General features: G+C 44.1%; 1 protein-coding gene across 2 annotated transcripts in view; it reads left to right on the forward strand.

The window, feature by feature from the left end:
* The first annotated feature begins 880 nt into the window (after positions 1–880).
* ARFGEF3 (ARFGEF family member 3) overlaps positions 881–14,027 on the forward strand; it is a 69,382-nt gene continuing 56,235 nt past the window's right edge. For both annotated transcript variants that reach the window (XM_053382032.1, XM_053382033.1), the window contains exons 1-2: positions 881–1,512; positions 8,196–8,247. In XM_053382032.1, the coding sequence (XP_053238007.1) occupies positions 1,428–1,512; positions 8,196–8,247 (137 nt within the window). In that variant the 5' untranslated portion in view covers positions 881–1,427. The remainder of the gene's footprint in view (positions 1,513–8,195; positions 8,248–14,027) is intronic.

The following is a 14,027-nucleotide window of genomic DNA, read 5'->3' on the forward strand; positions in this document are numbered from 1 at the left end:
TGAAATGACTGTTTTTATGTTGGAGAAAGCTCCTGGAGCTATAAATGGCCTTTTAAGGCAACAAAATGCAAAAGCAAATTTATAATCAATGACCATATACAATACTCTTATCTGAACATGTGAACCAAAACCATGTTTGACCAAAGGGACCCTCGTTGGGATGTGGGCCTTTGGCAGGTGCCCAGGAGCTCAATTTCCCACCAGCCCCAGCCAGCATGGCCAATGATAAGGATTGTGGGAGATGTAGTAGTACAACAAATGCCTGGAAGGCCACAGCTTCCCTCATCTCTATATGAAGCATGAAAAGCCTAACCCCCACCCACCTCCCCAAAAAAGAAAGCCATTCCTTAAAGACACAAACCAGTCCTTTCATTTGCAGGATATACCTGGTCCGTGGTAGAGGCAGTGTTGGATGTGTTTGCAGGGTTGTTTCGTCAAGTGGCAAAGGAGGAGGGGTGGGGAGGAAGGTTTTTTTCTTCTTCTTCTTCTTATTATTATTATTATTGTTATTGTTATGCATTTTGTATTTTTAATTATTTGTATTTTTGTATTTGTATATTTGTATTTTTAATTATTATTTTTAATCAAATAGATCAAGTGAAAAAGAGAGAAACCCTTTGGTTTCAAAACACTTTGTTTATTCAACAAAATACGTGACCCCAGACAACAATAACCAGCATTTTAAAAAAAACAACAACACCCAGCGGTACCATCTCCTAGCTGTAAAAGATATTTGTAAAGCCCTTATTCCGATATCTTTGACGATTTCGCTCCAGGCAGGAGCTACGAGTCTCCTTTACGCGGGACTGAGCTCACTCACTTGCCCCTACGCAGCTCGCATAGGGGTTTTGCAGCCCGGCGGATAAAGCTTCCTTTTCCGCAGGCCCGATTTCCCAGGAAAAGGAAAGGAAACACAGCCCTTCGCACTCGAAATCCGTTCTCGATGCAGCCCCACCTCTCCAAAATCTGTGTTTCCCCCTCTTTTTCCTATCTCTTGCTCCCGTTTCCCCCATCGCCCGGCGAGGGAGTGGTGGCCTCTGTTGTTGTTGTTGTTGTCCCAGCTGCCTCCGGGCGAATCTGATCCGCTCCGCCCCGCCTGATAGCCAGCACCGGCGACGGAGCCCCTCCTTCCCTCCCTCCGGTTGGCGAAGCTGAGCCCGCCCAGCCGAAGCCTCCGCCGCCACCGCAGGAACCTGCTGCTGGAGGCGGAGGCAGGATGACGTGTCGCCGCCGTGGAGCTTCGCATGATTCACCGGCAGCGGCAGGCGGAGGTGGGATGCTGCGCGCTGCTCGCCCCGCTTAGAGGGCGCTGAGCGAGGAGGACCCGCGCCGCCCTTTAGCTCTGCCTGCCGCCGGCGCCTTGGCTCTCCCCTCCCGCCCCCGTTGCTGCTGCTGGTCGAGGATCCCCGGAGGATCCAAGCGGCAAGATGGAAGGAATCCTGAAGAAGCTGCAGAAGGAAGCCTCGGGGAACAAATACAAGGCGATCAAGGAGAGCTGCACCTGCGCCAGCGGTAAGGAAGTGGGCGAGAGAGAGAGAGGGACTCTCCTCTTCCCCGGAGCCCGAGGGCAGCCTTCCCTAGCTCCCAAGCATTGCTGGGTGGGCGCTTCGGATACCTGATCCGAGAGATATGACTCTGATGCCTAATCCCGTTAGCAGAGAAGGCATCAAAGCACCGCGCCGGTTTGGTTGTGCTTGTGTTGTTGGTTGCAGGGGGCGGGGGTGGTGTTTGTGTTTGCTTTCGGATGACCGGGACGGTTCTAATCCCGCATCCATCCCACTGGCCTTCGATCTGTTGGCCTTCAGACGGAGATCCCTGCAAGGCAACTGAGCCCAAGTGTTTGCCAGAGCTGCTTCTAGGATGTAGTGGGGTTCTTTGGCAGCGTCCCCCCACCCCAGTACATCTTTTCTGCTATAGACTATTCTAGTTGTGTGGTTTCAGCGGATCTTCCAAACCTATTGCAATAATTCCCCTTTGCTTTAACGGCGCTTGTCAATCGGCACATCAAAACACCAGCTTTCAATTCCTGGCCGTTTTTTTATCCTCCGCCCAACTAAGCAGCGTTTAAAACAAACAAACCCTAAAACCACAAAAAATGGGCTATGGAATTGACTTCGGGTTGTGCTCTTTTATTGCAGAAAGCTGAACTGAGCCAGGTTAGATGTTTACAAAATGGGCATAACCCTAGGTAATGGCTTTTTTTGTATTTTAAGGAAGTGTAATGACATAATGAGGGCAGCTAAATGAAGATTCAGATCTGCTGCGTAGAAAGACTTAATTGCTTCTCTCCCTTGACTGCCTAACCAATTGCCATTTTTCAAACCAACCAACCAGATTTATTTCATCCACTTCACCAGGTTCTGTAGAAGGAGCCACATCCAGTGTTATAGCATGAGTTAAAAGGAAATTTTAGTTCCTGCTCACCTTTTTATTAGCAGCAGGTGCTTTCTTCAAATATGAATTGGCAGTCTAATGCCATTTAAATGTGCCAATTGCCCTGTGGCTATTTTCCTGTGTATTAAGGGTTGATCTGGTTAATATTTTCACAGTGAATTTTTGGTAATATTCCTTTTTTATATATTCTTCTCCATCTGTGTATTCAGTATGATTTACACATGGGTTATTCTAAAATAGATGTCCTTCCACAAATTTGTAGCAAAGACAGTGGTGGTGTTTTTATGTTCTGTCGTTAGCAGAAGGGAAAACAGCTTTAGTGGGCTGTAAGTTTGTGACTGAAGAGCATGGCCTTTTGGCTGGGGGCAAGGGAAGCTAGGGAAACTTCTTATTTTCACCAGGAATGTATAATGCTTGCTGAAGTCAATGGGGATTTTAAAAATGCTTAACTTTGGCTAGGTCATGCCATAAACAATTATGATGTTGTACTGCTTCAGGAGTTGGCTTTCTTAATTTTACATGCTTGCTTAGAGAATGAGTGCAGTTACTTAAGAAGCTATGCAAAGGTGCACTTCAGGCAGGTGAGCAGGAGACTCTTACCTTTAATGTAAGGGACACATGTACTGGGAAGAAATGGTGCCCTTGCATTGTAATGGTGCCCATAAAATGTGTTGCTTAGGAAAAAGTGTTTTCTCGCATCTCTCCCGTGGAGTGGCAATGAAGCAGCTCACCTGTGGGCAAACCTGCAGGTGTTTAAATGTATCTGCAACAACAACAACCCTTTAAGCAGATTTTTAATTATTGTTTAAAATGCATGGTTTCTGTTAAATTTGTTGGATATTGTGCATGATTTGTATGGATAGTTGTTTCCTCTTCAAGATGGTTTGAAAAGGAAGAAATACAGTTTTGGAAGAGCGGGATAGATATGATAAGTAATAATGCAATAAGAAAGCTTAACTAAAGGAGAAAACTATAATGATGAGCACAGAAGCATCACAAATAAGGTGCAGTAGTTTCCATGTCCTTGTGTGTGGGCCACAAGCTGAGTTGTTTGTTGAAAATTATACTTTTAAATAAGGCCTCATCTGGACTGAAATTTTGTGATCTGAATTGCAACTAATTGCACATATCGACTAATGCTTCCAAAAGCGATATGTACGTCTGCATAAAAAATACAGTCATGCTTGTGAATATTCACAGGCACTTCATAGACTAGGAGTTGGAAGCTTCATTGCCAAGACAACTGCCTCAAACTTCCTTTGCACATTACATTGTTAATTTGCGCTTGTAACAAAATCTAGTAAAGGAAGCAATTTTTAGATGCATTGAATTTAGGTTGTTTCAGTGACAGCCAGCACCTTGAATAGTGTTTATGAGGTTATAAGAAGCCAGGGTAGATGTTAGAGCACCATGCTGGCAGTGAGCCCCCACCTCTTTAAAGAGAAAGCTTTGCAAAATGCAACAGTATGTCTGATGCTCCTAAACAGTCCTCAAGGGCAGCCCCATGTGTTTAAACTGGGTCGTCGTCCCCCCCACCTTGTGCTTACTAAGCATCGCTTCCTTCCCATGCTGCCACTTCTTTGCATTTCCCCTAGAAAAAGCAAGTTATAATTATTTAAAAGAAAATTTGTGGATAAAAGACATGCTGATCTGCCTTTCACACTCATTCTGCCAGTTTCAGTGGGAAACAAGCAGGCTTTGGGCCACGAGAAGCGTACCAAGGCAGTGGAAAGCAAGTAGAGTAATTCAAAAGGACATGTAAGCTAAGCCTGCACATAGTAACTCTATGTGATATCGAGTGTGCCATTCTACTTGCAAAATGGCTTTGATGCCACAGAGGCACCTGCTAATACTGATGTGGGAAATCTCTGGCCCTCCAGATATTGCTGAAATGTCACTCCTATTATCCCTGACCACTGGCCATGTTTGCTGGACAGTTGTAGTTCAGCAACATCTGGGAGGCCCAAGGTTCCCCACATCTGTATGCAAAGAAGGGGAGCAGATTTCCTCCAACTTCCCCTTTCCTTTGAAGCCTGCTGCACCACCTTCTTGCCCTTCTGTATAGTCTCCCAGTCCTCTGGAGCTGAATTTTGAGGCTGCAATGGGGAGAGAGAAATTGCTGGAAATTGTTTTCCCAATCCCTTACATTAGTGGATTCCTCCACTGCATTAAAAGCCATCCTGCAAGTGGAACACTGGATTTCATCCTGTAAAGCAGGGTTGAGGAACCTGCAGCCCTCCAGGTGTTGATGGGCTCCAGAACCCATCATCCCTGAGCGCTGGTCATGGTGACTGGGGCAGATGAGAGTTGGAGCTCAATAACCCTAGGAGAGCAACAGGTTCTCTGTCTCTGATTTAAACAGTGGAGACATGTAGGCAAATGCTTTTCGGTATGGATACTATGGGTTAGCTACAAGCTACACCAATACAGCTCAGTGCAAAACCTTTGTAAATATGTATACAAATGAATCAACAATATGTGTATCTGCATCAGGTTTTTTATTATTATTATTATTATTATTATTATTATTATTATTATTATTATATCATTTATACTCTGGGTGACTTACAGCAAATATCAAAACTTAATCAAACACCAGACATTAAAAGCTTATGTCAGATGCTACATTTTTTTCTTAACTATTTGAGGTTCATTCAATGGTTTCCCACCCCAACTATATACTTTCAAATGCATCTATTTATGCCACAGTGCTCCATATCATGCCCTCCCATCCTGCTTTATTTAATCTGCAACTCCCAGTTTGAAACTCACAAGCACTAAAGCAGAATTGCTACATTACTTTTAAGCATGCAATGAAAAGGGATAGACAAGACCATGACAGGGTGTTTGAAGGCTATTTGGCTCAGGGTCATAAGTAGATATTTTTGTAGCCTTGTCAAATTGCACATGCTCCACTTAAATTTTAGCAAATAAATAAATAAATACAATTGGATTTATGCAATACTGTGCTTCTTAAATGTGCATAAAGCATAGAAAAATGCCTGTTGGTCCATCTAGCTCTGTATTGTCTATGCCGACTGACAGTGACACGCCAGGGTTTTCAGGCAAGCATCTTTTCCAGCCCTGCCTGAAGATGCCAAAGAACAAGGGTCCCTCTGCATACAGAACATATGCCCTGTCACTGAACTACAGCCCCTTACCATTCCAATAGCTTCTCCCTAACACATGAGCTTTAAGATGGTTTGAAAATTCTGTCATTCCAAATAACATGGAGGCAGGAAGGCATTTATCTCCTAGACCAGGGGTCTCTAGTGTGGCATCTAAGAGCAAAATGGTGCCCCTCAAGGTCTTTCTCTGGCACCCACAAAGCCTCTGAGCTCCACCACTCACTGCCTGCTTGGTCATGTTACCTTTTTCTTCCCTTGAAAAGTACAGGCAACCCTCCATTTATGCAGTCATTGCTCGTTTGTGTGAAAGCACATGAAATGGAAAAAGCCTGCAAAGGCCCCGTTCCACCCCGTCCCCATTTCACCCTTTTAGTGATGTTTCAGTGACATCTTTATCAAGTTTCCAGGTCACTTCTGGGTCCGGCACTGTATGCATGTGAGCAATCCCACACCTGTCTTGTGATGAAGAGTGGTAAATCAATCTAATAGAATAAAATAAAAATAAATATCTGTCACATCTAAAACAGGAGTTGCCTGTACATAGAGCTGAAGGAGGAAGTTAAAAGCCCACCATTCTTTCTCACTTCCTCCTATAGTTCTATGTGTTCTATTCCACTGTTCGACAGTGGAATTTGCTGCCAAGGAGTGTGGTAGAGTCTCCTTCTTTGGAGGTCTTTAAGCAGAGGCTTGACAACCATATGTCAGGAGTGCTCTGATGGTGTTTCCTGCTTGGCAGGGGGTTGGACTCGATGGCCCTTGTGGTCTCTTCCAACTCTATGATTCTGTGTTTCTCAAGGCTCAGATTAATTCTCTCAAATCCTACTTTTACTCAGATCATTTGGGAAAAAACGAAGTACCGTATTTTTCGCTTGATAACACGCACCTGACCATAACACGCACATAGTTTTTAGAGGAGGAAAACAAGAAAAAAAAATTCTGAATGAAACAGTGGATGTATCATTTTTGTGCTTCATGCTGCGGCCACAGACATGTGATTTGATGGTGAGTTTGGGGTAGCCCAATGCAAAGATCCTGAGGATCCATGTGGATCCATGCTTTGTAACCACGTTTTTGCACCATTGCAGCCCCAGGCAACAGTGGGTGCGTGATTTTTTTGGTGCAGGCTGTAGCCATGGACATGCTATGTGATCTGATGGTGAATTTGGGGTGACCCAATGCAAAGATCCTGAGGATCCATGTGGATCCATGCTTTGTAACCACGTTTTTGCACCATTGCAGCCCCAGGCAACAGTGGGTGCGTGATTTTTTTGGTGCAGGCTGTAGCCATGGACATGCTATGTGATCTGATGGTGAATTTGGGGTGACCCAATGCAAAGATCCTGAGGATCCATGTGGATCCGTGCTTTGTAACCATGTTTTTGCACCATTGCAGCCCTGTTTTTGCATCAGATCATTGCTATGTGATCTGATGGTGAATTTGGGGTGACTCAATGCAAAGATCCTGAGGATCCATGTGGATCCGTGATTGGAACCACGTTTTAAGTAGGGAGGGAAGGAAAAACATAGAAGCGACAAGGAGAGGGGTGTGCAGAGAAGCAGCTGGCTAAGAATGCAGGAGAGGGGTTTTACCGGAGGGAGGAAAGGAAGGCAAAAGTCCCCCCCACACACAAGCCAACCAGCTCTCTCTCTCTCCCCCCCCCCCAACCTGCATGTTGCCTTCGAGTCCCAGACGCACGGAGAGGAATTAGAAGGACGCTCTGCTGCTTTCCACTCTGCTTGCCTGGAGGGGAGGGGTTTTCTCTGCTCTTTGTTCCGTTTGAGCAAACACAGTAAGGAAACAGAAGCGGGTGGGCAGTAAGACCCTGAGGCAGAGCTTCCTCCTTTCAAGGCTTCCCTTCTCCGGACGATTTGATATTTGCCTGATTTTTGCCTTCACTCACGCTTGTCAGCTCCAGGGACCACACATTCGCTCAATAACACGCACAGACATTTCCCCTTACTTTTTAGGAGAAAAAATCTGCGTGTAATAGAGGGAAAAATACGGTATTGTGTGCATACTGTCTCTCTGTGTGAGGAGCAGAACTGAGGGAGAAAAATGATCAGAAAGGTGGCAACCACAGCTCTCACTCAAAAATATGAATGTGCTCACAAGCCTGAAAAGGTTGGCAGCCCCTGTCCTAGACCTTGCCAAGCATTAAACAGGTTCGTTCCCTTCATGGTCAGAAGTACAAGCTGCTTGTCTTTCTCAGCTCCTACCCACTTTTTTTTTAAAAAAAAAGTTGCTTCCTGGGCAGCTTGACCTGGCTGGTTATGTTCCTGCTACAACAATTTAGTGAGCTGCATGTGAATGCTGTTTGACCGTTGCATTTGTAACAACTATGTCTACACATAGTTACAACTTGATCAGCCAGTTTAAATGAAATTCGTACAAGATGCAGAGCATGCAGGCAATTTATGTTGAAATATACTGGTGGTCTCTGCCCTCACATACCTCCCAAATCCCCTGGAAAAAAGGAACATGTTTTTTCATGCAAGATCTTGGGGGCTGCAATCTCAGCCAACACCCAAAATTGCATGTTTTGGAGCATCACACAAGCTCTTGCCCTGAAAAAGTGCTTCCTGGAAGACACATGTCCCAGGTTAGGGCTTGAAAAAGTTGGACAGTATGCCTTCATTGCCCTCTATAATGATTCTTCTCCCTTCTCTATACAGAAATGTTAGAATCCCCAGAGGCTGCTACGAAGATCCCTCCATATCAGCTGAGGTAGGAAATGTATACTGCCTTGGTTATAGATGTCAACAAAGATACATGAAGTGGCTGCAGAGCTTGAGACTTGCTTCTTGTTGAAACCAGAGTAAAAACGCTACGATAGAAAACCTGCAGCATGCTGTAAGCAAGCCATACTAGGGGTGTCGTCTATCATTTTCTATTTATCACTTACAAGTATTTTTACAGATTTGTAGTGTTCAGGAAATGGTCCAATTCCAAGAAAGCAATGTTGTCCATTTTGGTTGAAAATGATTGTACAGGCAGTTGTCTACCAGGGTTCAATTTCTACCACAACTATCAGCAACAAGACCTTTTCATCTTACTAAAGATACAGCTCATGCAGCTGAATGGTATTAATGCTGATACACACAGAGGCACTGCCAGAATTAAGGGCTCCCAGGACCAGGTGCCTTCCAAAAACACCCACCCCCAACATCACTTTTACTTTAAATACAAGGGGGATGAAAGTTGTCTTAAAAGAAGAGTCTTGAACGCCTTCCCCCCCTCCTTCCTCCCTTTCCTTTTTGCACTGAGACATACGCTCAGCTAACGTTGGCTACCTCCTCTTCTTGGAGTCGAACATGAACTGTTTTGTCTCTTCCATCTACTGGTGATGTCCAATTGAAACTGTTCCCTCTCCTCTAATATTCTACCTGGGTGCTAGCATCAGAGGAAAATGCCCAATTCTAATTGGATGCCAGCAGCAGAGAGAACTGTTCCCCTCTTTTCCAAGTCTGCTGGCCAATCAAAACAGTAGGAGGGTCCAAGGAGACATGGAGAAGAGTTAGAGTAGCTTAGACTATGCCACCATTCCAATTTGGCCTGGAGCTCTGCCCCAGCAGGTCTCACAGGCACCATGTTGGGGACCCCAGTCACAACGTATCTTTCACTTGGCTTTGCTATCTATAATAATCCATCTTTCTATTGAATACCATTGGTGAGGTAACTTAGGTTAACACTGAGTAATGGTAGACTCAGATTCTCTTTAGGATTTTGCAAAACTCTTTCATAGGTTTTTGGCTCCTTTTTCCATTCTGATTATTTTCTGCCATGGTTTCAGTTCATTTTCTGCAGTCAACAGAGGAGGGAAATTCATCTGCAGTTACACTGCTTTTTACTAGTGAAATCTTGCCAAATAGTGATACACTCAGTTTGGATCATTAGTCTGTCTAAATTTTGCTGCCTAAAACGCTTTCTGTATTCATTTAAAACTTGTACCTCTAGACTTGAACTGATTGCTTTCTAATGTTCAGGAAATGTTATTTCATCAAAAGATATTGCCTGAAAATATCCAGCGATCAAATAAAAATATGAATAATAGTTTCTGGAAGCATGTTTTGCCCTATGAAAGGAAACTACAAGACTTCTAGCTGACTGTTTTTCTGGCTTCTCTTTCTCCTTATCACTGATGCTTGTTTTATATATTAGTGTGTGTGTTTTTATAATGGTTCATAGTACAGCAAACTGTTATGAAATTGTCATTGTCTTTTGGATAATACAATAAACTTATTGATGAAAGTAGAATTGAACGGAAGGAAATTTTACCCTATCCTTTGGGAGAAGTTTCATCACTACTTGATATTGCGCAATGGAACTCTGGCAAACCCTGTAAAACCAGATTTTCTTATATCTAGAACTAAGAATTGTCTTACTGAAAGTTTTCCATAAATGGTGTCATAGTGGGTAGTTCCGCTGAACTCTACAACTAAGGCACCTCTGTTTAGGAAGTTTTGAGCCCAGAGTATAGCTTAATAACCTTCAGTACATGAGTAGTGTTGATTTCATCACTTCTTCCTTCTGCCATCTGATTTATTTTCCACCAGCTTTGTCTGGGAGTCTTAAGTAAGCAGGAAAAACTGATGTACTCCGCAGACCACCTCTCATTCACAGAGGGTTAGCTTGATAATTGCTATTGATGCCAGTGGGTTTGCAGGCCATCTGGCATTTGTTCCATTGCACATATGAAGCAGATAACATTGTGAGGTCTTGTGTCACTGCTTCTGGCTTAAGACCAAAGTTTTGTATTACTTTTGTTACGGATTATTGAGTTTGCTGACATGGTTCATTGTTGCCTCAGGGGAAAAAATGAATGTATATTGTATAAACTCTTTCACAATCAAGCACTGCATATGGTCCAGCAGCATTAGCAGATAGTAAAGGTGTGCCTTGTTTATTCTCCCTGATGTTAACGATTCTTTGCCATCCTGCACTACTTGGTGACACCATCTAGAAGTTGCTGTGTGCTAACAAGCTGTTACTGCATGGTGTTAAAAAGAATGATTAAACTGGGGTAGAACAACTGAGCTAAGTAAAGGGCAGAGAATAGCATTGTACTACAGAGTTGGTTATTAGTATGTGTTTATAAACTAACTGTATCCAACCAGTGGAAGACTTTGGGCTCTCAAATTTCAGTGGTGCTAAAATTCGGCACCCCCTGCCTCTAGAGCGCTCTGTTCTACAGCATTGTTTTGACACCCCTAGCAGCACAGCGCCCAGTGCAACTGCAATGGTTGCCCTGTCCTAAAACCACCTCTGATCCAACCCCAGTTTGCAAGCAAGATCCTTTCTGATTGGCTTATTTCCCTGCCACATTAAACAAGATGCATTTGCTTTTCGGGTTCTAGTGAATGGATTTCTGTCCATTTTGAATACTGTTGGCATCAGCTGCATGAAATAAAATTCTTTACTTTTCCAAGACACTGGATTTCCCCACTAATTTTACTAGAATTTTACCAAGAAAGTTTGAGTGCATCTTGCGTTGGAATCAGTAATGGATGGCAGGGCCGGGCAGTGGTGCTCACCTGACCTCTGGCTGACCACATCACTGCTCTACCAGGAGGCAGAGGGGGAGGTCAGTGTAGTTCAAGTGCATTGGAGGAACTAATTTGGTGCCCTCACCAGTGGGTTAACACCTTGCTTCTGCCTTTGTCCTCCCCTTCTACCTCCCAGTAACACAGCCAATTGGAGGTCAGGTGAGCACTGCCAACCAAACCCACCGTCTGCTACTGGTTGGAGCTAGTAAGAATAAAACAATGAAACCCTACTAAATAAAGCAGTGGAGAGTGATCTGCTTTTCTGAGCACATAGATCCACCTGAGGCATTCTCCTTTTTTCATTAGTTTCCTCCATGTGATGGAAGAACATGAAGGATTGATTAGTAAACCACCTGACTTTTACAAATGGCGCCGTGGTTTAAACCACTGTGCTGCTTGGACTTGCCGATCGGATGGTCAGCGGTTCGAATCCGTGTGACGGGGTGAACTCCCGTTGCTTGGTCCCAGCTCCTGGCAACCTAGCAGTTCGAAAGCACACAGTGCAAGTAGATAAATAGGTACTGCTCTGGTGGGAAGGTAAACGGCATTTCCATGTGCTGTTCTAGCTTTGCCAGAAGTGGCTTAGTCATGCTGGCCACATGACCCGGAAAAGCTGTCTGCAGAAGCAGACAAACGCCGGCTCCCTCGGCCTGTAAAGTGAGATGAGCACTGCAACCCCAGAGTCGTTCGCGATTGGACTTAACTGTCTGGGGTCCCTTTACCTTGCATAGCTCTTGATGATGTGGAGTTCTTATATGCATATGCTCCTTTTTCCTGCCCCAAATCACATCCCAAGCTGTTGTACTACCTTCAGTAGGAAATCATTATTTGGGGGGAGGAGTGAAATGGTAAAACGTAATGTGGGAAATGGGGCTATTCTCCCACGTGTCATTGTCCCAGTCCAGATTGAGTTTCTCGGCAGCTTTTTATCAAGAATGTAAAATGACAGGTTCTGCTTAGGTTATTGTTAATGAAATGTGTAGTTTGGCCCTGAGAATGCCTGTGGATGTCCAGGAAAAGAGCCTGAAAGAGCCAAAAGGAACTCCAGTAATTGCTGGATGCCCTAAATTGTCAGTAGCACATTTGGCCAAGCAAGCATGGAAGGAGAAATGTGAATGAAGCCGCAGCACTGATTTATAATAATGAATTGAAATGTATCCATTTAAGAAAAGGGAAAGATAAAAAAGAGGTAAGTCAGGTTTTTTACACACTATGAAGCCCTGTTATACAACTGCGTCATAAAAAAGAGACTTGCACCTAAAACAAATTATATCAGGCTGCACCACTGACCCAAAAGACATGGTTCCTGACTTTGTCAATCTACTGTGGACAGAAGTAGAAGAGAAAGTGACAGGCTGATACTAGTTGTCAGTTCCAGCTGCCAGGCAGTGCCCAACATTAAAGGGCCTGTCATGGGTGCATGACATCACATGTGCAATACCCCCCCAACCCAGCTAGGCCTACTCAGCCCACTCACCCACGCACCACCAGCAGCCTTACCTTTGTGAAAAGGATGTGCGGGGTGAAGATGCTTCACCCTGTGTGTCCCTGGCAGAGATCGCCAGTGCACCTTCCAGGAGGGTTCTCTAGCGCACGGTGAAGACTTTTCGCTGTGCCGCATCCCTGGTGATCTTCAAAAGGACACGGCAGGGCCAAGTGTCTTCATCCTGGTGTGTTCTTTTGAGGATCGCCAGGCTGGCCTCCTCCTTGAAAATATTGGGGACCCTGACCCTCTGTAGATGGCGCCTCCAGCCCATTGTGGACAAGTATATTTCCTTTTCACAATAGGGGCTGGCCTGTGTTTGCTTACAGGCAGTCCCATCTGCTCACCAAGAACAGCAAGGTAGTGCAACAGAGGTACAGATTTGGGGATCAGACCTGCAGCAGACCCAGGTGCCAACCCTGTCTCTGTATCATACACAACGTGAGGGGTTCATTCACCTTTTCATCTACTGGAGCGACATATCTGCCAAGAATGGCCTTCTGTGTTCTATGTAGGAGGACACTATGTAAAGGACATTTTGCAATTGGCTATAAAGTAGCCGTATTTTAACAAAGGAACTTGAAAGGGATGTGAAACAGCGGAATCTCAATACCGCAAGTGGTGCAAGTGCTCTAACTTGCAGATTTAATCATACAATGGGTTTTTATCACACTGTGTGTTAATGTCAGGATGTCTGTGCTACCAACTACTGTATTTTTATGAATGACCACTGATAATGATCCAATTATCACTATCTGTATTTGTCTGCATTTTGTTTCCTTCTGACATCACTGTTTATAGTTCCCCCATCATCACCATTAATGTACATACCTATATTCCTGAAGTTCAGAAACCATTTCACACATCTGACAGTAAATCTGTTTGCCTTTAAAATGCCACAAAAATGTTTGTTGTTTGTACTTCTAAACCCTTTGAGAATGGCTTCAGATTATGTTCCAAGGCCACCTTGTCTTTCTAGCATATCCCACAACATAGCGTTGTTGCTATTTTTATCATTTCCCCTCCCCCATTGTTCATCTGTTCTTGAGAAAGAACACTGTGTTTTTAACACCCATTCTTCTTGACAATGCTATGTGGATTCTGTGTTTATCTAAATGATTCCGTTGAAGAATGAAATAAAGATGGATACAATTAGTTCAACTGTAAGTGAGCAATGGCCCTTCTAAGGGAGCTATTTCCCTTAGCCTATAATACAAATGATTTTACTTGCTTTGGGCTATGCTACTTATAACTGCCTATAGTTTATTCATGTTTCCTGTCAACACAAAAGCAGTTATGCCTGTCATAGCAGCTCTGATGTAATCCCACCCTAGGAAAAAAAGTCATGGTTTCCCCCACCATCGTCCTTGAGTTTTTATCTATCCTAGGTTGCTAGTAGCAACACCTGAGCAACATTTGCTGTTAGGTCTAAATATAGCCTATTAAATTCGAGGTGGAAATGATAGCAAGCTAATCAC

Source organism: Podarcis raffonei, chromosome 3 (assembly GCF_027172205.1).
Source record: "Podarcis raffonei isolate rPodRaf1 chromosome 3, rPodRaf1.pri, whole genome shotgun sequence".
Lineage (NCBI taxonomy): Eukaryota > Metazoa > Chordata > Lepidosauria > Squamata > Lacertidae > Podarcis > Podarcis raffonei.